At 40.9% G+C, this 25,369-nt stretch overlaps 1 protein-coding gene across 1 annotated transcript in view; it reads right to left on the bottom strand.

The window, feature by feature from the left end:
* Nucleotides 1-25,369, bottom strand: part of atp1a2a (ATPase Na+/K+ transporting subunit alpha 2a) — a 54,929-nt gene that overhangs the window by 13,615 nt on the left and 15,945 nt on the right. The window contains exons 11-19 of the mRNA XM_058067209.2: nt 24,278-24,412; nt 23,183-23,262; nt 21,375-21,484; nt 13,541-13,716; nt 10,548-10,684; nt 10,315-10,465; nt 8,330-8,498; nt 5,811-5,965; nt 1,395-1,518 (exon numbers count right to left, since the gene is read on the bottom strand). Coding sequence (XP_057923192.2) covers nt 1,395-1,518; nt 5,811-5,965; nt 8,330-8,498; nt 10,315-10,465; nt 10,548-10,684; nt 13,541-13,716; nt 21,375-21,484; nt 23,183-23,262; nt 24,278-24,412 — 1,237 coding nt within the window. The remainder of the gene's footprint in view (nt 1-1,394; nt 1,519-5,810; nt 5,966-8,329; nt 8,499-10,314; nt 10,466-10,547; nt 10,685-13,540; nt 13,717-21,374; nt 21,485-23,182; nt 23,263-24,277; nt 24,413-25,369) is intronic.

The following is a 25,369-nucleotide window of genomic DNA, read 5'->3' on the forward strand; positions in this document are numbered from 1 at the left end:
TAAGATTCTGTGATTATATGTGTGGAAAAAAATCACTTATTGAATTGGTAACTGCTATAGCGTGGAGAAGAGGTAGGATTTAATAAGCTTTGCTTCTTCCTGGTCCTTTTCAAACATGTGTAGTAATGAGGTGTTACGTGTGTGTGTGTATGTATGTATGTATATATACGTATATATATATATATATATACATACATAGATATTGTAAGTGTATTGCATTGTAAGTGTATATGTGAGAAACAATAATGTAACATAGCATGTCTGAAATAAATTAAGAATAAAAAATATATATATCGTATCGTGAGCCTAGTATCGTATCGTGAAACATTAAATTATTATTTATTCTAAATTATTTAAATTATTTGTAAAAACTTTACGCTGTACATTGTTGTTCATATTTGATGTAATCTATATATTCTCCACATTATTATTTATTATTTATAATTTATTATTTATCATTTATTATTATTTAACTGCTGTGTTATTGTGCAATGACAATAAAGAAAGTCTATGTCTATGGCCAGATTCTTGCCAACACACACCCTTAATACATAACAGTAGTCAGTATCCAGTTTGTATTGCAGTACTGACAATACGAGCCACTGAAAATGAGTCAACACACAGCAATTATTGTCTACATAGGTGTTAACACAAATGACTAGATAGATAATTGCGTATTCCCAACAGTCAGACATGGGGGTGATACTGTTACGAGCGCTGCCAGTACTGGGAGAGCGGCAGGTGATTGAGGCGAAAGATGAATTCCAAAATGTACTGTGACTCTGTGAAGCAGAAAGTGGGCCACATGGCTGTTTTTCCACACAAGGACTCCAAACACAGCAAAGACACAATTTGCACATGTTCACTATGATGTGCACTCACTTGTGTTGCCTGCTATTTACACATTGTTGTGTAGTGTTGTGTATTGACTCTGTCAGTGGCTAGAAATTCTACACTGCGATACAAGATGTACACTGACTACTGTAAAATAGATGCAAGTTCATTCATTCATTCATTTTCTACCGCTATTCCTCACGAGGGTCGCGGGGGAGGGGGGGGGTTGCTGGAGCCTATCCCAGCTGTCTTCGGGTGAGAGGCAGGGTACACCCTGGACTGGTGGCCAGCCAATCACAGGGCACATATAGACAAACAACCATTCACACTCTCATTCATACCTATGGACAATTTGGAGTCGCTAATTAACCTAGCATGTTTTTGGAATGTGGGAGGAAACCGGAGTACCCGGAGAAAACCCACGCATGCACAGGGAGAACATGCAAACTCCACACAGAGATGGCCGCGCTAACCACTCAATCACCGTGCCGCCTAGATGCAAGTTGACTCCCTATAATATTATAAGGTCCCATTGATTGACAGCTGTGTTCCATACAAACCTATCTGTCCGTAGGCCATGCTGATGAGTCGTTCATTGACAAGCTTGTCCGTTTTGGGGTTCCTGGGTTGTCGTTTCATGATGTCGCTTTCTGCGGTCTCATAGGCCAACGAGATAGCAGGAACCTGGAGGAGGAGGAGGAGGAGGAGGATGAAGAGGATTAAGCCCTCTTATCCAATCCATGAGAAAGATTGCATCTATTTAGCATCGGGACAAAAAAAACTAGCAGACAAAAGGCCGGGTCTAGACATGTCATTGATATCATTTGTCATTTTATCACTGTGGAAGGAGGAGCGGGTGGGGGGGGACTGATGATAACAGGGAAGAAGCAAACACGGAAGAGAGACTGATGATGGTCTTCAATTCACTCGTAAAACAGAAGGGCAAAAAAGGTCTGGATAATAAAGACTTGATATTGTCTGTTTTTTTGCGAACAGGCAGGACGGCAATATGTGGGAATCGGAGCAGGAAATCTCTGGTGGATTTAACTTAAGGTGGATTTAAGGGAGAAACATTCACTGTGGTGAACAAATCCAGTCTGATGTGGCGCTGGCACTCTGCTCAAAGCAGCCGGGAGACAACATGCTGCTGTTTTTAAACATTCTCTCAAAGCGTCTGAGTGTACAGGACAGTGTTTTCACCAGCGTGCCAGATCAGCCCCAGCATCTTCCACCACATGCTGCTAAAAATAAAACGGCACTTGTCGCTGCTAAACCTCAGCAGAGGTGCAACCTGGAGCCTGGGGTTGTACGGAGATATAAAAAAATTGTTAACAGCAATTTACCTTTACCTCAAGACCGTAAAGGTATGCAGTGGAAGGACTGAAGTTACGTTGAATTAAGACCATTTTCTAAAGTTACACAAAATCATTAATTCATTCATTTTCTACCGCTTATCCTCATGAGGGTCACAGAGGTGCTAGAGCCTATCCCAGCTGTCTTCAGGCGAGAGGCGGGGTACACCCTGGACTGGTGGCCAGCCAATCACAGGGCACATATAGACAAACAACCATTCACACTCCCATTCATACCTATGGACTATTTGGAGTCACCAGCATGTTTTTGGAATGTGGGAGGAAACATGCAAACTCCACACAGAGATGGCCGAGGGTGGAATTGAACTCCAGTCTCCTAGCTGTGTGGCCTATGCGCTAACCACTCGACTGCCATGCAGCCCCTACACAAAATCAGACTTTCATACTAATCATAATTATTTATTTGTGGCAGGCCACCCCAAATAGATTTGACTCTACCTGTTCTGCCTTGCTCATCAACACATTATTAACACACCTCATTCACACCTGCGCTGCAAGAGAATAAGATGTAGCAGGAGAGATACATTCATTCATTCATTTTCTATCGCTTATCCTCACAAGGGTCGCGGGGGTGCTGGAGCCTATCCCAGCTGTCTTCGGGCGAGAGACGGGGTACACCCTGGACTGGTGGCCAGGCAATCACAGGGCACATATAGACAAACAACCATTCACACTCACATTCATACCTATGGACAATTTGGAGTCGCCAACATGTTTTTGGAATGTGGGTGGAAACCAGAGTCCCCGGAGAAAACGGGGAGAACATGCAAACTCCACACAGAGATGTGGAATTGAACTCGGGACTCGAGCTGTGTGGCCTATGCGTTAACCACTCGCCCGCCATGCAGCCCCTACACAAAATCAGACTTTCATACTAATCATAATTATTTATTTGACTCCACCTGTTCTGCCTTGCTCAGCAACATATTATTAACACACCTCATTCACACCTGCGCTGCAGGAAAATAAGATGTAGCAGGAGAGATACATTCATTCATTCATTCATTTTCTACCGCTTATCCTGACCTGAATCCTATTCATATTCTGTGGCATGACCTTAAAAGACATATCATGGTGGACAATGTGGCTGAATTACAACAATTCTGAAAAGATGAGTGGGCAAACATTCCTGTAGGAGACTCATTGCAGGTTACCGCAAATGCTTGATTGCAGTTGTTGCTGCCAAGGGTGGCCCAATCACAGCCATTAGATTTAGGAGGCAATTGCTTTTTTTTTACACAGGGCCATGTACTGTAGGTTTGGATTTCAATAATAAAAAGTTTCATTTAGAAATTGCATTTTGTGTTCAATTGTGTTGACACTGACGAATATTTATTTTTTATATATTTGTTTTATATATTTGTTTGATGATTTGAAATATTAAAGTGTGACAAAAATTTTAAAAAATCAGTAAGGGGGGCAAACCCCACCGTCTGTTTATGCGACCGAAAATATGTTTCCTTATAAATGAAAACCTGCTAGCATCTCTCTCACTTAGTTTCCATGCAATGCATGGAACATTTTAGCATTCCTCTGTGCAACTCTTCAAAGCAGATGTCTCGCTGTGTGCTCCGCCAGCTCTTCTCACTGTCACGCCGATGTTTTACTTTGAAGGCACTGTTTTTTTGTAATTTTTTATATGCAAACCAGGTGCACAATTTAGATGCGTTTCAAACTTCAGTCATCCCTTCTCTCAAGATGACTTTCATCTGAGGCGGTTGAACAAATATTTTTCAACAAGAACAAATGTCCTGCTGCGGAGAAGAAACAAACAAGTCACTTCCGATGTCACTCCAAGAGGAAGAAGTTTGGTATGAATTTGTTTCTAATTGACAGCTGATTGTTATGTTTGTCACGCAAGGAAAACTTCTGCTTTTGTGGCTACGGAACTCTAAATAAAAGTCTGAAGTGTGAAAGAAATCAAACTAAAGAACACAAGTGAGGTCCTGGTACTCGTCTTGGGACTTGGACTAATCGCATTGTGTGTTTCTTTTCATTCATCATGATGACTTAAGTCCTCCTGACGTTGGTGACACTAGAAGCACAATAGAGAGACTGGCATCTGAATATGGCGGCATAGTAAGGTTGTAAATGTGAACGTGAGTGTCAGACACTCTTTGTTGCGCTCCAGCTAATGGACAGCCGAGCGCTAATCTCACTGACAGCATTGTTCCATTTTTACCTTCGGGGGCCGCGGATTCTTGTCACTGAAATTAGGCAATTAGCATTGCTTTTGGATTGGCCCACTGGATGCCACATTACTGGGTTCAACATTGAATTTTAAAGGCATTTTTCCGACTGCACAGTGCTAACCTCCATCAAAGGGTAAGAAATATTGCCGGGTTGCCTAAAAAAAAAACAAACTTGCAGCAACATCCAAATGCTACAAACACAGAAATCATTCCAAACCAAAAACAGAAAGCAGAGGCTACTCTTACTGCCAACCAAAAAACCAAACAGTTAGTGTACTTAAAACTGTTTATGTTACATAAACACTGGACAACTTTTGTGTTCATGTTTATTTTTGGTGTAGCTGAATAAGCATTGTGTTAGCATATCTTACACCTATTTAGCCTGTTCTCTATTCTTTTATTGTTACAACTTGCCTTCCAAGAGGATGTAATGTCTGTTTTTTACCAACAAAAAATGTGACTTGTACTCCAGTGCAACTTGTGTCATACATACATACATATATACATATATACACATACATACATACATACATACATACATACATACATACATACACACACACACACACACACACACACACACACACACATATATATATATAAATATACATATATATATATATATACACAAATGCGACTTATACTCCAGTGCGACTTATGTATGTTTTTTTCTAGTTAATTATGCATTTTTGAAAAGTGCGACTTATAGTCCAGAAAATACGGTAATTGTTCGTCATCTATCGTCTCTGTTACATAATGCGGGGTCTGTAAAGCTTTTTATTTTATTTTTTTAAAGCTGAAGTTTATTTTGACACCAGAAGCTGTTTTCCAGTGTTTATGCTACTGTTTGTGATGATGAATTTACATATAAATAAATAAAAAATACTCATGAAGTCTATCTTTTGTGTCGTGTAAAAACACAACTTGCGTCAGAAGGTATAACCCAGAGTTAGCGAGGCTACCAGGAAGTTAGCCGGGCTAGCAGGAAGTTTTAGCCACGGCTAGCCAGGCTACATTAAAGTTATAGACAGGCGACTGAGATGTTAGCGAGGCTACCAGGAAATTAGCCAGGCAAAAAAATATATAATAAAAGGCAGTCAGCCAGGCTAGCAGCAAGTTTTATCCTGGGTACCTCGGAGTTAGTGAGGCTATCAGGAAGTTAGCCAGGCTCAAGGTGTCAGACGTGAGGCATATCCAGAAGGAAGTCGGAAGCATGAAAGGACATATGCAAGTGCTAACAAAGGTTCCACAGAGATAGTGTTGTGAAACAGAACCCAATGAAATCAAGACAAATGTTCTCTGTGGCCTCCAGTGGCGCTGTTGTAAATTGAATCGGTTCAAAGTGATTTGAAATCCTCTCTATGAAGTCATTTGGTGATCTTAATGTTAGCCTGGCTTCTCGTGGACTCACCATGTCAGTTCCCAGGTCGATACAAAGGATGGTCACGGTTCCTAGAGGGAGGGGAACGCTGGCGATGATGAAGAGGAGGAAGGGCGATATCTCCGGGATGTTGCTGGTCAGCGTGTAGGCGATGGACTTCTTCAGGTTGTCAAAAATAAGACGACCTGGTGAAGAGGGTGACAGAAGCATGGGTGGCACAGTATGTAGTATGTGTCGTGATATCACAGCGTGTGCAGCGTGGGATAACAGTCATCGCTATAAAGTGGGGGAGTCTGGATTTTCTCCTTCTTTGCCGGCATTAAATGCTGAAGGTAAATTGAAAATGCACAGTCTGCCTCCAGAGTGACTGACTTTATTAGCCGCCGCCACTTTAGATTAAACAGCATTCTCCTGTGGAAAGCCTCTGCCGTTTTCCTTTCAAAGCTGTTCATATTGTTGTTTATACAGTATAAAGTCCCCTCGGTGCATGGGCCTGATCATAAATATGCAAGCTCTGTACTCATGCAAGACATCATGCTGCCATCTGGGATCCATTTTTATAGATAAATACATATACTGATTTCACTTGTGAAAAAAAAGTCATTAACCTTAATAAGCATGGCCAGTTGGGACCCAGATGCACAGTTTACTCAAGCAAAAGCTAAAACTGTCGCATTTAAATGTCCCTGCATACAGTTACCATTTACTATGACAATATGCCTTGGCAAGGGCCAATTCTATACAAAGTAAACACAACCGCCGGGCCCGGGGACCGATACCTGTCTGCTGTAAGGCTGCGGGAAACGTTCAGGTGCAATGATAAAAATAAAAAAAACGGCAACTTTTACTTAAATGGTTATCGATTTTGAAAATATGGACCATTATTTTATCAGAAAAAATTATATACAGTCAGAAACCCGCCAGTTTTTCATGTGGAATATGAGCATCGGCTTATCCTACTTTGTTCAACAATACTTGAACGCACCATCTAACTTCCACGTATCTACTAAACTGTATTTTTCATATTTGGTACCAAATGCTGCAAAGCGGTCGAGTGGTTAGCGCGCAGACCTCACAACTAGGAGACCCGAGTTCAATCCCACCCTCCGCGATCTCTGTGTGGAGTTTGCATGTTCTCCCCGTGCATGTGTGGGTTTTCTCCGGGTACTCCGGTTTCCTCCCACATTCCAAAAACATGCTAGGTTAATTGGCCACTTCAAATTGTCCGTCAATTTATCTTTTTTTTTGCAGACATTTATTTTTTAATCATTTTCTGCATGTAAAATTATAAATATTGGGATGTATGGAACAGATTCATTGGATTTACATGACTTTCCATGGGAAAATTTTCTTTGGTTAGAATTCGTTTTGGTTTGAGTCGGACTTTCTGGTATGGATTAATGACACTAACCAAGTCACCACTGTATTCATTTTTTTAAATCAATGACCCACTCTAGGGCTGCAAGGTGGTTGAGTGGTTAGCGTGCTGACCTCACAGCTAGGAAACCCGAGTTCAATCCCGTGCATGCGTGGGTTTTCTCCGGGTACTCCGGTTTTCTCCCACATTCCAAAAACATGCTAGGTTAATTGGCCACTCCAAATTGTCCATAGGTATGAATGTGAGTGTGAATGGTTGTTTGTCTATATGTGCCCTGTGATTGGCTGGCCACCAGTCCAGGGGGTATCCTGCCTCTTGAAGACAGCTGGGATCCAGCACCCCCGTGACCCTTGTGACGATAAGCGGTAGAAAATGAAAGAATGGTACCAAATGCAGATACCATGTAGAATTCATACTGATAAAATTTGATGACCTCATTGAGTGCTAATGTGCGGGGTGCACAAACATTTAGCTTTTAAAAACAAACTCCAGTTTCCTATTGGTGGATGGTGGCTCTGTAGTCGTTTACTATTCATTTTTTGATGTTGTTACTGTCAGATCAAATTATCAATGATCAAATTAGGGGGAACATTGTTTGCCAACTATGGAGACATTATTGGCTTTGTGTTGATTCCTCTTCAGTGGATAGTAAGTCTATCCAAGCTCCAAACCTGGGGAGACAGCCTTCTCCATTGCTGCCCCCACCTTCTGGAACTCTTTGCCCCATTCACTCTGTGCTTGCCTTGACATTCCCAATTTCAAAAAACAACTAAAAACCCACCTCTTTAAATCTATTTTTAATGTCTAACTTTTTATACCTGACTGCTGTGCCCCTGCCCCTTTACTAAGTCGGCCACGTATTTACCCAACTGGGAGAGGGATACTACGGGAGGGAACTCGTCGGGCAGGTAGGAGGTGCGAACCTGGCAGGTGGCCGAGGTGGCGCTCTAGATCACCAGCAACTCAATTTTGTAACTGTGTATTAACGAATGAATGTTGTATTTTAATGTATCTTTTACTCTGTTTACTTGCTTTTATTCAACTCCATTCTTCTTTAAAGTGTCTTTGAGTATTTTGAAAAGCGCTATACAAATAAAATGTATTATTATTATTATTATTATTATTATTATTATTATTATTATAATACAGGCTGTCACAAGCCATCACTCACCCTCCTCTACACCCGTGACAATGGAGGCAAAGTTGTCATCCAGCAGGATCATGTCCGCCGCCTGCTTGGACACGTCAGAGCCGGCAATCCCCATGGCGACCCCGATGTCGGCCTTCTTCAGAGCGGGTGAATCGTTGACGCCATCGCCCGTCACGGCCACAATGGCCCCCTGCAACCCACGGGAAAGGGGCAGACAAAGAAAAAGTGTCAAGAAGAGTGAGATAAGTGTCGTGATTTAAGCTCGACGCTCCACACTTTCCTTCCTTTCCCCTTAATAACGTCTTTTGAAAAGCAGCTCTGGGGAGATTAAATGAGGAATGGAATTGAGTTGTAATCGTTCAGTCACACAGCGCAAGAAAAGAGCAAGTGGAGGGGGAATTGTAGAGTGACCTCCGCTGTATGGGAAAGTGTGCAAATGCATTGGGCGCATTCATTTAAATATCAAAATTGACTCACTGTTAATCATACAGATAAGCAATGGACACACACACAAGCAAATATATCACTGCTGTATATCTATTTTAGTAACACATACTCAATAAAACTACATCTAGCTTTAAATTGCAGTGACACACACACACGTTTGAGAAATTCCAAGTCAGTACGAAAAGAAAGAACTATTTCAGTGACAATATATAAATACTTGGCATAAAATGTACACCATACATGTAACAACATGGTAAGATGGCAGCATCCCCAAACTAAGATGTGGATGTTTTGTCCAGATAGATAAGATAAGATAAGATAAGATAAGATATGTATTTATTCGTCCCTCAGTGGGGAAATTTGCAATATTTGTATATTTGTATTTGTATATATTTGTATATTTGTATGTATACTATAGCTTAGTATACAATATAATGACCGGCACTGTATTATTTTCACTGTATTTATTTTTATCTCTTTAGCATCAGGACCTATTATTATTCTCATTTATCGACCCTTTGTATTGAGTTGTAGACTCCTATAGAGCACCTACACACAATAACCCACAAAAAACCCTCTTTTTCTCTCTTGCTCCTCCCAACATGGTTTGTTTTAATTCATTCCACCCACGCCCATTCCAATGTGACTGGTCACACTCCCAAACTACTATTGTGAACAACACACATGTGTCAGAAATTCCAAGTCAATACAACTAATGTGGGTAGGTGGGAGTGGGTGTGTTTAATAAAAGCACCACCATGTGGTGGATTTGTGACAATATATTAATACTTGGCATAAAATGTACACCATACATGTAACGACACGGTAAGATGGCGGCGTCCCCAAACTAAGATGTGGATGTTTTGTCCAGATAGATAAGATAAGATAAGATATGCCTTTATTCATCCCTCAGTGGGGAAATTTGCAATATTTGTATATTGTATATTTGTATTTGTATATATTTGTATATTTGTATGTATACTATAGCTTAGTATACAATATAATGACCGGCAATGTATTATTTTTAGCATCTCTTTAGCATCAGGACCTATTATTATTCTCATTTATCGACCTTTGGTATTGAGTTGTAGACTCCTATAGAGCACCTACACACAATAACCCACGCAAAAACCATTTTTTTCTCTCTCTTGATTCTAGATCTTCCAGAATCTGCACCTATTCCAGCTGTGGATGTGTGCTCCTCCCAACATGGTTTGTTTTAATTCATTCCACCCACGCCCCGCCTCCGGACACGCCCACTCCAATGTGACTGACCACACTCCCAAACTACTATTGCGAACAACACACACGTTTGAGAAATTCCAAGTCAATACAACTAATGGGGGTAGGTGGGAGTGGGTGTGTCACATTTTGGGGTTTAATAAAAGCACCACCATGTGGTGGATTTGTCAGAACGATAATATCCCAGGCAACACAGTCGGGGTGCTTGTTTTGACAAATTTTGACCCTTTTGCGTGAAGCGGGTGAGGAGTACAGCGGGTGAGAGTTACAGAAATATTTTTGTGTGTGACCTTTGCACACCCAGGTTGTCTACTGACCTGTCTCTGGCAGCCCTCCACGATGATGAGCTTCTGCTGAGGTGACGTGCGAGCAAACACAATCTCGGTGTGGTTCTTCAACAGGTCGTCTAGGTACTCAGAGCTCATGTGCTTGAGGTCAGAGCCGTGAACCACACAAGCCTTGGCGTCCCTGTGGGACAACACAGTCAAGGCTGAGCGACCAGATAATGTGTTTTTTTTTTTTTTGTACTGTCCACCTTTGACACACACACCTGGGATTAACTTGGCTGAGAGGGATGTTGAGTCTTTCAGCAATGTCCTCTACCGTCTCGTTGCCCTCTGAGATGATGCCCACTCCTTTAGCGATGGCCTTGGCCGTTATCGGGTGGTCGCCTGTCACCATGATCACCTGAACACAGAAGCCCATCCGTCACATCACATCAACACATCAGTTGTATCTTGTATGTGTATCAGCCGTGACAAGCGAGCGTGAGCTACAACAACAATGCCTTCTGGGCCCATCAGTCAGCCAAATGTGTTGCGGTAGTTACAGGAGACAAGAATGGAGCTGGAAGCTGGTGTAGGTGAAGAATGATTGAGCGGCAAAGCAACACGGCAGGAAGAGCTCCTGAAACACTTCTGATGATTAGCAAGCATAGGGAAGAAATCTATTAATTTTTTGATCATTAAAAATGTGTTGAAGTTGACGACTTCACCATTGTATCACTTATCAACAAGTAGAGGGTGCAATTATGTGATTTTTTTTTCTGCCAAAACGAGCCGCTGTAAAATCAAAATAGAGGCTAAATCAGAAGAGAGCAAATTCGTTTTGAATGGAAATATAATGAAGTTCGAGGTTTAGCGTTGTGTTTTCTGTTTCAGTTAGAGGTGCGCCGACCGATCGTTATTGGCCGATATCAGTGAAAAGTGTTTTTCATCGGTCCATAACATATTCATTCATTCATTTTCTACCACTTTTCCTCACAAGGGTCACAGGGGTGCTGGAGCCTATCCCAGCTGTCTTCGGGCGAGAGGCGGGGTACACCCTGGACTGGTCGCCAACCAATCACAGGACACATACAGACAAACAACCATTCACACTCACATTCATACCTATGGACAATTTGGAGTGGCTAATTAACCTAGCATGTTTTTGGAATGTGGGAGGAAACCGGAGTAACCGGAGAAAACACACGCATGCACGGGGAGAACATGCAAACGCCACACAGAGATGGCCGAGGGTGGAATTGAACCCTGGTCTCCGAGCTGTCCACTCGACCGCCGTGCCGCCCCCATAACATATTATATGGATAAAATAAATAAGTTATTGTTGCTATTATTATTACAGTAGCACATTAACACATTCTTAAATTATGTAATTCTTTGCATTATTCTTTGCTTTATTTTGAAAGAACTGTTTCAGTGACAATATATAAATACTTAGCATAAAATGTACACCATACATGTAACGACACGGTACGATGGCAGCGTCCCCAAACTAAGATGTGGATGTTTTGTCCAGATAGCTTAGCATACAATATAATGACGGTATTTTTAGCATCTTTTTAGCATCAGGACCTATTATTATTCTCATTTATCAACCCTTTGTATTGAGTTGTAGACTCCTATAGAGCACCTACACACAATAACCCGCACAAAAAAACTTCTAGATCTTCCAGAATCTTCACCTATTCCAGCTGTATTTCCTTTGATGTGTGCTCCTCCCAACACGTTTGTTTTAATTCATTCCACCCACGCCCCGCCTCCGGACACACCCACTCCAATGTGATTGGTCACACTCCCAAACTACTATTGCGAACAACTCTTTCAAATTTTTTGGGCTTACGAGTTGCTAATAAATGATTAAAGTATTTGGAGAGCCCTGACTTATTGTGTATGAACTCAAAGAGTAGGCACTGCTGGTGCTCCACCTACCTCACCTGCCCGAGGAGGAGCACTCATTGTCGGACACACTTTCTCACAGGCGCCGCTGGTGCCGTGGAGATCAGAAGCCAGACATGAGGGTGCTGTGTTTACTAACTGAGTACAATCTTGGAACATTGGTAGTGTTCCAGACAGTGAGCACTGAGGTTCTCTCCACCTCCGTGGACGCACAGCGTGTAAGACAGTTTTTTTTCAACCTTTTTTGAGCCACGGTACGTTTTTTACATTGGAAATATTTTGCGGTACACCGCTAACCACCTCACGGGCATCACTAATATTTAATTGCTCTGCCAGACTTTACACCACGGACAATAGACAATGACATAATATTTGCAGAAAATGATACATAAATGTTAACTAAAAAAACTGATAATGGATAATTCCTCACGGCACACCGGATGATTTTTCATGGCACACTAGTGTGCCGCGGCACAGTGGTTGAAAATAACTGGTGTAAGACATTAATGCACCTTTCCCGGTGAGAGCACACTGTTTCTGGCTTCAGCAACAATTTGGTGGATATTTCACATTCATTGATTGAGATTGGGGGAGGGCAGAAATCGTATCGCACCTACAGCCCGCTCCTCTGTGACATCACAAAGGAACAGTTTTGCAACGCCCTCTGAAACTGAGCGACGTGAGCCATCCCAAATTTCTTTCAGGGCTCACTTCCAAATGTGCAAGCCTCACTACTTGACACCTTGGCATCTTTTAACATGAGAATACAACATTCTAACTACATTTATAGGTCAGAAAAATGGAAAAAGCATAATAAGTGCCCTTTAAAATAGAAAAAGTGGCCCACTCACATTCTTGGATTTTTCTGTATGCAGACTTAGCTGAAAAAAGTTTGGACACCCCGTAGAAGTTAGGCATCCCAGTATGCGTCAGCCATTTTAATGTGCAGACTGAGGCCTAAAAAAAATGGCCACCTATGCGCTCTCCATTACACCCACTGAGAGAAGCATGTGACATCCTTTACTTACACTTTCTCTAGCATCACATAGCAGAAAACCGTCAGCTTCTATTCAAAGTGCCATGCGATTATTCACACCTGAGCTTTAAATGCTCTGACAAGTCAAAATGTCTGTCATCAACCCACACACCTATTTGCATTCTCTCATGTCAAAAAAAAAAGGCATTTTATCCCGCAAGCCATAATGAAATGAGAGTATATATATGTATGTGGCAAGCGACAGTCTCTCAGGAAAACGATCAGGAGTTGATCATACATCTCATCCGTATTTAAATGACGCTGCAGGAAACAGCTTTCCAGGGACAACAACGCAAAAAAAAGTGAATCGGAGAAAGAAGCAATTACCTTGATGCCAGCCGAGCGGCATTTACCCACGGCATCGGGCACAGCGGCACGCGGCGGATCAATCATGGAGATGAGGCCCAGGAAGCAGAGCTGCTCGGTGGGGAAGTTAGTGTCGTCGCAGTCGAAGGAGAATCCTCGAGGGAACTGGGATGAAGGCAGATTCAAGTGGCAGAAGCCTGCAAGAGGACGGGGATGGCCGGGATGATTCTTGGGATAGAAACTCGCTGAGGCAAAGCACGTTGTAGATATTGAAAAACATGAAAAGCTACAACAATCTTTGTGGATCCAGAGGATTGTTGACACTTACCAGCAGAGCCCTACAAAGATTTAAACGTGCCCTGCTGTGCACAAATGACTTATTCATGATGTTCATGTTTGAAGTACTGCAAGAAACAGTCAAAATTAACTTAAAGGGGTCACTTCAAACCAAGATGGCCGACTTCAAGTGCATTTTATCGTCCGAGTTCCTGCTAGATGTTCCTGTTGAGTTTCATGTTTCTGAGTGAAACTGGATTTTCAAAAAATTATGGAAAGCGCTACTGAGACGATTCTCAGGGTTTTTTCCAGCAAGACGAAAAAATGTGTGCTATTACTCAAAAGTGAGATTTTAATCATGTAAAACAGTAATATACGGTATGTCCTTAGAGCCTTTTTATGAGCAACAAACATGAGAAACATCTATCATCTCTCTCATTTCTTTGTTCCACATTTGAGTTCTCTCAAACATTTTTCAAGTTTCATGAAGACAAACCTCCATCATGAACCACGGACATACCACCTCGAACCGGTCCCTAGCAAGATACCAACATGTGTATGTGCCCACTAGTTTTTTTTTTTTAAAGGGTTCACTACACATCTTAAAATAAAGCTATGCCAATGAATTACAATGTTAGCATTACTAATGACTTCCAGCCAATCAAATGCCTGGCTTAAATGGGCGCCTTTCTGTAGAGCAGGGGTCTCAAACACGCGGCCCACGGGCCAAATGTGGCCCCAGGACACCAGTTTGAGGCCCCTGCCTTGATATGAAAGTTTAATGTTAGTGCGGCCCGCGCAAGTTTGATATGGATGCTGTATGGTATCATGTACCCAGAAAAAATTATTACGTTTGATTAATGTTCATGTTAAAGGTTAAATAACTGTTAATAGTTATCCTCCCTATCCGTGTGGAAGTGTTACGTTTTTGGCTATTTAAGTTTAAAGGAAATAACTTGAAGGCTACCGTTTAGGTCGCTATAGCTCTCGAGTTTGCGAGTTAGCATGTGTCTCAATATGTTGTAAATAAAAAGTGTATAAATGTGACTATAGTCGTGTTTTGTCATGCCTACAGGGCTCTAATAATGCTTTGTTCATTTTAATCTGAAAAAAATAATTTGTCTACCCACCAACTATATGTGGTTTCTTAAGTTTTTATTATTTGCCATTTTATTATTATTATTATATTTATTTATTACTGATTGATTGATTTTATTTATTCTTCATTTGTTTATTTATTTTTCATCTTATTTTGTGCAGAAAAATAAAAATTAAGATATTTGAGAACAGTGGAATGTTTTATCAGAGCTTTTATTGTAGAAAATCGTAACCAAAGCACTGAAAAAGTTTGTATATTTTTCTGTTTTTAATAAATGCGTTTTTGTTTTTTTTTTTTGGAAAACCTGATGTGGCCCAGACTTGCCCAGACCCTAGCTCCAGTGGGCCCCAGGTAAATTGAGTTTGAGACCCCTGTGCTACAAACACACGGAATTGTGTTCCCAGCAGAGCTTACTAAAAGCACTTTTAAACTGTGTCTCAATTCCAGCATCAAGACTAACACACTTCCAGAACACTATTATGAGACCTCTCGGACACAAACTGCTCTAAAGTGGATTCGACCACATGTTTTTTTCCATAATGTCTTCATCAGTGAAGAAGTGGATGTTGTCACTTTAAAGAGGAACTCCACTTTTTGGGGAATTTTGCCCATCATTCATAATCCTTGCGTGAAACATGAACACATATTTCTTTCCCTAGTATGTGTATTGTAGTGTGAGAAAACGAGTTAATATGAGCTAGCTAACAACAGACGACATGGGAAATACCTATTTTGACGCTGAAGCGCTTTTAAAAAAACACCAACAATGGTCCATTTACATAACTGACTTGGATATTAACCAGGCTACACCAATATTATTATTGTAGCAGCTAACATGAAAAACTATTTTTATCTGGCAGACTAGCATGACACCTCGCTAATTGCTAGTCTACGCATCATTCACAGACACAAGAGTGGATACCTAGCTCTCAATTTCGCTACAAAGACTCAACAAGATGCTGGTTTGCTGTTAGCATGTTTTACCTGAGGACTGGAGCACACGTCTTGTGCTGGAAGACACAGCCATCCCAAGGAGAGCAGACATCAAAGTGTTGTCGCTGTATCTATGCTGCTATTGTTGATGAAATTAGCATAATTCATAATCCTTGCGTGAAACATGAACACATATTTCTTTCCCTTTTATGTGTATTATAGTGTGAGAAAACGAGTTAATATGAGCTAGCTAACAACGGACAGGATGAGAAATACCTATTTTTACGCTAAAGCGCTTTAAAAAAAACACCAACAATGTGTCATTTACATATACGGTAAAGTCTTGTTATATCAATATTGTCGGTATATTATCGATATAACCGGACTGTCGATATATCCGATCCTGCGCCGAACTGCATTAAAAGTGGGCAATAATGCACTCAACATTGTTCTATAGTAAAGTATGTGTATCAATGCGCCTTACGTGATTTTAAATCATCAAAATACTGCAACTATTACGTGTTATTATAAGTTAGTAGCTATCATTGCTAGCTAGTTGTTATTAACTCAATTTCTTGTGTTATAATCCAGAGGAAGAGGAAAAAATGTGTTCATGTTTCACATAAGGATTGTGTATGATGGGCAAAATTCCAATAAAAGTGCAGTTCCCCTTTAAGGTCAAGTTTTGGGGTCAATTTTTTCTCATTATGAGATATGTTGATTGCGCAGCGACTCATTTTTTATGTGTGATATTGTACCCTGACTCAGTAGACCCCAGATATGATAGCTAATTGCACTGCAGCCCTACTTTCGTATTCTTCTCGATGTGATTAATCGTCGCAGTGTGCCGTCCTCCCCCAGATTGTCCAAGCATGGCGGTGTCCTCTGCAGCTCAATTTATGACCTCAACAACGACCCAAGCTCCATGTCCAATTGTAGCATGTCGCACGGCTGTGTCAAATCATTTATGTTTTCTCTGCACACTTATTCACTTTTCTCTCAGGATTCTCACCATCAGTAATGAATTCCCTTGCAAAACGGCAGAGGCATATTTTGGATGAAAAACAAGCTTCAATTTTATCTTTCAGCTGATGACGCGTTTCGAGCATGTCATCTTGAAAATGTCAACCATTGGGAATCTTTCCACCTTTTAAAAAGTGCCAGAGGTGATGATTATGTTCTATCATCATTGCGGTGGAGGAGGTGTCGCTTTTAGTGGTGCCAGTTTGGGAGTGGAACTTGCAGGAATCCACAGTATGAATACAACTAACTCAAACCTTGAGTGTTGACAAAAGTGTACATTTAGAAGAAACATCACTTACTGTATGTTTGTTAAAAGGACAAAAACACATCATATCTTAGCTTATTTTATAACAGTACACACTACAAACAATACAATACGTGTCAGAGGTCCCGCAATAGTGAGCACACCATTGTATGTGTATTTTTTAAATATATTTGTGTTTATGATACCATGAATTCGGGACTATAACCCGCTACTTTTTTTCCACACGATTTGAACCCTGCGTCTGAAACAATAGCCACGTTTACATTAGGAGTTTTTCTCTTTCCGATTGACCTTTCCGAAAGCAATGGTATACACGGAAAGGAATATTCCAATCTCCTGTCTACATGCGCCGCTATAATCAACCAGAATAGTCAATGGGGCATGCCCAGTAAAACGTAAACACTAACATCACGTGATACCGATACTCGAGTTTTTCTTTCACTTCTTTGTTCGTCCAGTCTTGAAATTTAGTTTGAATCAAAAACAAACATTCCGCAGCAGTCCAGTACCGATTGCTCACCTTCATTTTTTTAAAATCAAAGAACGTCTGGAGCATTCGCTGAAAGAACGCACCCGGGAACAGGAAAAAATACATTTCAATCTTGCTAATATTTTATAATTAAACTTGGCATATGTTTTATATAGATATATATTTTCTTTTTTAATAAAAGTGGACTTGTGAATGGCGTATAGAAGGGTTTAGATTCTGTTCCACAGATGGCGCTAATGCACACGAAAGCTGCTTGCCAACCGAATAAATAAACCAAATAAACAACAGAAGAAGAAAAACACCACGAAGAAGAACGCACCCTGACAACTTTCCGTTTGAGCGGGTACAAGATACTTCAATCGGATTGGGGAAAGGAATATTCCACCCCTGGGAATCCGATTAAATGTTCATTCGGATTGGCACTTTTCTTTCGGAATGAGGTGTATACAAACGTTTGAGCAAATAACCCGAATGGAATTGGAATATTTGGCTCCATGTATACGTGGCTAATGATGCGACTAATTTATGGCTAAAATAATTTATGGTCCAACGAGTGCATTGGAAACAGTAATATCACATTTCCAGCGTTGTTTTGACCTGACAAATCTTAAGTAAGTTTGATCACGTGTGGAATTACTACAGATGTGGTTTGGACTGTTTGGACTGTGGCAGCTGTTGAACTCCAGATGAAAAAAAAAGTGTCTCACGTCTCACTCATCAGCGCTAACGAGAGACGCTGGGAACACCGTGTGTTACAATCTGGACACCCACAGCTTATAGACCAGTGTGGCCTATATACTATATGTACAAAAATGGTTCCTCTTGAACTTTGGTGGGTACGGCGTATATTCAATAAACAATATCTCCATAATGCGTAATTTAATAAAAAGAGGTGAGAAAGCTAATTGAATTAAACCTTGCAAGGATGTGCTGGACGTCCGCATCATCAATAAATTCCATCCTTTCATAATCATTTTTAGGTCAATATTTTGGGTGTCTGGAATGGATTAATTAGAATGGCATTATTTACAATGGTAAAATTTACTCAATTTCTGTATGTTTTGGTATTTATCTGACTTTTTGGAATGAATTAATGAAAACCAAGGTTCCAATGTACAGTAGATCCCTGCTGTATTTGCAGGGGTTCCAATTGAAGAGCAAATATCATAAAAATGTATATTTTTGGCACTCTAATAAACTAATGAAGTCTAGGTCTAAGTCCAAGTCTAGCGCCCCTATATGTTAGACAGGCTCGCTCCTCCCAAATTCTACATTGACATTCTCCTCCAACGTCCTCCAACTCTCAGTATGGAATATACAGGAAATATTGGGATCTATGCCTATATAAACATGGAAATTAAACTCTCATCTTTCATAATTTTTTTGATGAAAACCTCTAAAAATAATTTATTGTTTGGTGCTCATGCTACTTCCGTCAACAACAGCAGGATAGATACATTGACGGGACTTGCTCTGTCTCTCATCGGAATGGCTGTGTCTTCCAGCACAGGACTCGTGCTCTAGTCCTCTGGTAATACTGAGACGAACGGCTAGCGATCTAAGTATAGTTGAATAGATATAGATAAATATAGCTGAATGAATATAGTGAAATATATTTTCGTGTTAGCCGCTACAATAACAATATCGCTGTAGCTTGTTTAAAATACAAGTCATGTAAGTTATGTAAATGGAACACTGTCCATTGGTTCAGACCAGCACTAAAACAAAACATATGCTGGTAATGCTGGTAGCTGGTCTACAGACCAGCATACCAGCACAGAAAAATAACGTAAGCTGGTTTAGACCAGCACAAAAACATAAAAACATATGCTGGTCATGCTGGTAGGTGGTCTCTAGACCTGCATACCAGCCCAAAAACACAATGTATGCATGAAAACACAACTGGTCATGCTGGTAGCTGGTCTACAGACCAGCATACCAGCACGGAAATACAACGTAAGCTGGTATACTGGTTCAGACCAGCACAAAAGCATAAAAACATATGCTGGTCATGCTGGTAGCTGGTCTCTAGACCGGCATACCAGCCCAAAAACACAACATATGCACAAAAACACAACTGGTCATGCTGGTAGCTGGTCTTTAGACCTGCATACCAGCTGGTTCAGACCAGCATAAAAACATATGCTGGTCATGCCGGTAGCTGGTCTCTAGACCTGCATACCAGCCCAAAAACACAACGTATGCATGAAAACACAACTGGTCATGCTGGTAGCTGGTCTCTAGACCTGCATACCAGCCCAAAAACCCAACGTATGCATGAAAACACAACTGGTCATGCTGGTAGCTGGTCTCTAGACCTGCATACAAGCCCAAAAACCCAACGTATGCATGAAAACACAACTGGTCATGCTGGTAGCTGGTCTCTAGACCTGCATACCAGCCCAAAAACACAACATATGCACAAAAACACAACTGGTCGTGCTGGTAGCTGGTCTACAGACCAGCATACCAGCACGGAAAAACAACATAAGCTGGTATGCTGGTTCAGACCAGCACAAAAGCATAAAAACATATGCTGGTCATGCTGGTAGCTGCTCTCTAGACCTGCATACCAGCCCAAAAACACAACGTATGCATGAAAACACAACTGGTCATGCTGGTAGCTGGTCCACAGACCAGCTGGTCTATGCACTTTTTTGTCTCTCCTATGAGGTTATGCTTTTTTCCTCCACATACAACAACGTAAAATTAAGATAAGATATGCCTTTATTCGTCCCTCAGTTGAGAAATTTGCAGGAGTTGGAGTGCGACACACACTAGCAATGCGAGCAAAATACCTATTCAATGAAGAAAAAAAATTATCGAAACATACAGCGTATACACAGGTGGGCTCCACTAGCTCGGGGCGGTCCATGAGGAAGGATGTCATGAAAAGAAGCAACTTCAAAAGCCTTTGCTGTCAAAAGTAGAGCCAACAAGTGAGGCCGATAGATTTTTCTCAAGCTTGATGCTCATAAATAGGCTCTAGGGACATGTATTACTGTTTTTCAAAAGTACATTCAGTACAATGGGGGACTCGTAAGTGAAAGAAACTGCCTTTTTGAGGGCTAGCCAACTCTCAAAAACCTACTTTTCTTTCAGTTGCACCTAAAGATTTTTTCTTTTTTAAAATTCAGCTCTCACAGTTAGTTCTACTCATACATGGACAAAAAAAAAAAGCCTCAAGAAGCCATGCTGTAAAATGCACAGGAAGTCGGCCATTTGTCATCCGTTTCTAGCAGTAAATTGTAACATTACGAATATAAAAGACGGCTAAGACAAAGTCAGGATCATTTGTGCGCACATTATTGGTGAGATTAATTTCTGAGGGCATAATAGATGATAATATGCGCTGGAAATATGACCTTAGACAAAAATTTTACTTTACGCTTATATGAGAGATTCCGATGTAACTTGTATGCATGTTCAAAATAAGTTAAAGTTAAACCATTGATGATGCATCTTTCAAGTTTTCATATAGGCAAGCAAATATTTGCTGTCTTTAACATTTTGTGTCTCCTCAGCGTTTGGCTTCCTGTCAACTTGGCAAGAGCGCAGTGACCCGCCCACCCCGACCAATAAACAACAAAAAAAAAGGGAAATTCTCATTTGGATAAAGTGCAACGATAAACACACCGCTCTTCTAAAGAGACATTTGGCTAAACTACCCTCTTACCCGAGGAGATGATAAAACATAATGGCTGCATCCAATCGCCTCTCCCACACTATCTCCTCCCAAGTGGATAATAGCTGCCGGCGCCAAACGTACCCAGGACTCGCTCTCCCAGTCCTCCCAGCTCCATGTAGGCGCTCTGGAAGGCGTCCTTCCAGTTGTCGTCCAGTGTCTGCTCCTGGCCATGGATCATGATGGTGCTGCACCTATTAAAACATTTGCTAACGATCACTACTAATATATAAGTGGGAAGCCATTAAAGATAGGTGCAGTCATAAAAATGGCAGAGTTGATTAAACTCAAGTAATGTTTTGACAGACGTTGGTGCTTCACGCTCGGTTGAAACTGAAATTTAGGCCACTTAGTGCCATTCTTGTTGTGATGTTGTACCGCAATGTACCTGAGTGGGGAAACGACTTAACTTGAACAGTCCGGTTTCGATCAATTCAATGCCCCGAGTGCTGTCTATTCTAGTCTGAACGGGCTTGTGAGTCATTAAATCACCATGATGGCTCACTGAGGACGATGGTGATAGATAATGTAAAAAACTCCACAGAAAATGTTTATTATTGAAGTCATAATTCAACACAAAAGTGAGGTTTGTGCTTTGGACGCCTTGCTCAAGGTGCCACGATGCAGCTTCCTTGTGTTTTTGGGCGACCACAGTGTTGTTGTGTGTGCTTTTATTTATATTTAATGATTATTAGGGCGGCACGGCGGACTAGTGGTTAGCGCGCAGATCTCACAGCTAGGAGACCAGGGTTCAATTCCACCCTCGGTTTTCTCCGGGTACTCCGGTTTCCTCCCACATTCCAAAAACATGCTAGGTTAATTGGCCATAGGTATGAATGTGAGTGTGAATGGTTGTTTGTCTATATGTGCCCTGTGATTGGCTGGGCACCAGTCCAGGGTGTACCCCGCCTCTCGCCCATAGACAGCTGGGATAGGCTCCAGCACCACCTCGACCCTCGTGAGGAAAAGGCGGTAGAAAATGAATGAATGAATGATTATTAGGGCTGTCAATTCATTAAAATATTTGATCGTGATTAATCGCATTTTGTCCATAGTTAACTCACAATGAATAGAAGATAGAAATAAGTTTTCATTAGGGCTGTCAAATAAAATATTTGATCATGATTAATTGCATTTTCGCTCATAGTTAATCCACAATTAATCACAGATAGAAATAAGTTTTTATCTATAATAAGTAGGGGAAAATGATTCAATGTGCAACTACAATTATAACTACATCAAATTTTATGCAAAAGGATATCAATTTTGAAACTATGAACTATTATTTAAAACAATAGTCAGCAAGCATATTTTTGTATTACTATTTTTCTTTATTATTAGAATATTAACTCTTAAACTCGCCCACAAATGTTCATAAAATACATAATGTGAGCGAGTGAGAGCTCTCACACTGACATAAACATGTTTTTTGGACTACAGTGTCAGCTCACAATAAGATTTGTTTATTTATGATACTGGTTTTACATACATTAGTATTATATAAGATGTGCCTCAATGCATGGCGGGGGGGTGCACGGGTGTTGGCTCTATGGTGGCGGGGGCTAGATGTTCCACCTTTGTTCCTTTTCCTTGTCTATCCCCTCCTGCTCCAAATTTGCATTACAATAAAAAATTGTAAAAGGTATCTTTCACTTTTCCCTGGCAGAGTAAATATGTTCAGCATCTAAAGACACCTTGATCAATAATACTATTTGGCCCTTTAATTGGACAGGACAAGGGCGGGGGAAAAAAAAGAAATGAGGTTACATTAGTCAACTTTCTGGTGCCATTGCCCCCTGCTGGCCATTCCACAGTATAAATAAAGTAGAGGGCAACCGACAGCTAAATGCAGTCTATGTGGGCTGCAATTGATCCATTATTGATGAACCAACCTGTCCAGGATTCTCTCTGGCGCTCCCTTCATGACCAGAATATGACCAGAAGGATTGTCCTCTGCCTCGTGGATGGAGAGCTTGGAGGAAAAAGGACAGATCAACAGATCCAGTCAGACAGATATCAATAATAATGGTATGGGATTCCTCTGTGAGAGAATGAAATAAACTTAATTAGATGGGATACATCATTGAAAATGTTAATTATTTACTGTGTAATTTATTTACTTTAGGAGCCGCTGGGAAAAACACACCATGAAATAATTACATCTATTAAAGTTAATTTGTGGGAAGGATGTGATCCACTTCAATCGATTGCTCATGCCTGTGGGCCCACTTAAAGTGGCTCGGCCACAGAGCCTTTGCATTTCGTTCAGCAGTATTTACATAAAGTCACAGTGACTATGAATGAAGGTGATACATGCTATCACGCTAAACAAGACAGTATAAGCTCTGTAAGCAAGAGGATAACATAAGAGGTAGCATGTTAGCATTAATAATGACTTTCAATACATGTTTGATCCCTTCCACTTGCTTTAATGGATTACATTTTGTAGATATATTTTATTTACACCAGCATACCTGCAACCCTAATGAGGACAAGTGGTATAAAATAAAGCTGTGCCAACTATGAGTCAGTCAGCTACAGATGTGGAAAATCAAATTTCAATCAAACTTTATTTGTAGAGCACTTTTCATCCATAGAATGTAGCACAAAGTGCTTTACATGTTAAAAAAGAAAGACAACAACAAGTCACATATACACACACACATAAGAAGTTTGTGTGCCTGAGTTCAGGAAAACGCTTACGTTGGTAAGTTTGATGTAAGTTTAATTCGTTTTTCTTCAGCAAATATGCTAAGCTAGCTAACTATTAAAATGTGAGTGTAATGTTAGCACTGTTGCTAACAGCTATGCTAGTGTTGCTAACATTGGCGCTACACTCTTGTCAGCTCATTAGCATTAAAACGTTGTGTTTCCAGTCGGGTTTACTAAAAGCACTTTTAAGCTCTAAATTCTAGAATGAAGTATCACACACTTTTGTACAGTATTGTGGGACTTCTGACATTTACATGCTGTTTGTATTGCAGTACCTGGTACTTGTTGGTGGAGTTGAAAGGGATTTCTGCCACTTTGGAGTTCCTGCTTCTCAGGTCTCGAACGCTCCCACAACACAGTTCGATGCATTTCAGCAACGCAGACTCTGATGCGTCGCCAGCCGTCTCCCTCTGGAGAACACACGGACACACACACACATACACACAAATAATGGAGGACCTTAGCACAGTAGCTTAGCGAGAGTGGAGAGCAGTCTTTGTCACATTGCAGCCAAATCGTTCCCCTCCATGTGTTATTTAATTGATTAAAGTTGCGCCCCGGAGAGCATTGTTCACTTCCATTATGGCTGTCATTAATAATGCAGGTAGTGCTGCAACATCTGCATAAGCAACACTTGGAGCCAGGCAGACAGGACACAGCATTGCCCTTGGAGTTTTACAACAATAGTTTGCATGTCACATAAATAATATCAGACAGTGTTTCACCCATGCTGCAATCTATGTGTGTCTTTTGACATAGTCATGCAATTGTGAAATTTGCATAATTGGCTATGCATTAAATAAAAAAGTAATTAAGCATTAAGTAAACAAAGAGTACAGCACACGAATGAAAAATGAATATGTTTATAATGAAAAAATAACTTGATTCTGTTGGGGTTTTTTGTTTTATCAATGAGGACACAAACAGAACGGCGCCGCCTGTGAGTGCTTTCTGGTGGGGGAGAAAAATGGAGAAGAAAAATACAGCTTTTCACAGAGATGATGATCCGAGACGACCGGCAAATGACGAAAAAATCGTGAGTAATTAACATGTCCATAAAAATGTCTTACCCCTGCGAACCATCCTGCTAGATTGATGACGTTCTGATCAACATGATCAATAAGACTGTTAATAAGTTCACTGTTGTAATTATCAGATTAGATACAGCTCCGGAACCCTCCACCTTTCATTCATTTTCTATGCCACTTGTCCTCACTTGGGTCGCTTGGTATGCTGGAGCCTATCCCAGCTGTCTTTGGGCGAGAGACAGGGTACACCCTGTACTGAGGCGTCGGAAGATCACCAGGTGTCTACCGCCGTGCCGCCGGTAGACATCCCTATTCATTAAACACATTTAAAGTATAAAA

The sequence above is a fragment of the Doryrhamphus excisus genome, linkage group LG11 (genome assembly GCF_037039965.1).
Source record: "Doryrhamphus excisus strain RoL-2023G ecotype Guam linkage group LG11, RoL_Dexc_Guam_v1.1, whole genome shotgun sequence".
NCBI lineage: Eukaryota > Metazoa > Chordata > Actinopteri > Syngnathiformes > Syngnathidae > Doryrhamphus > Doryrhamphus excisus.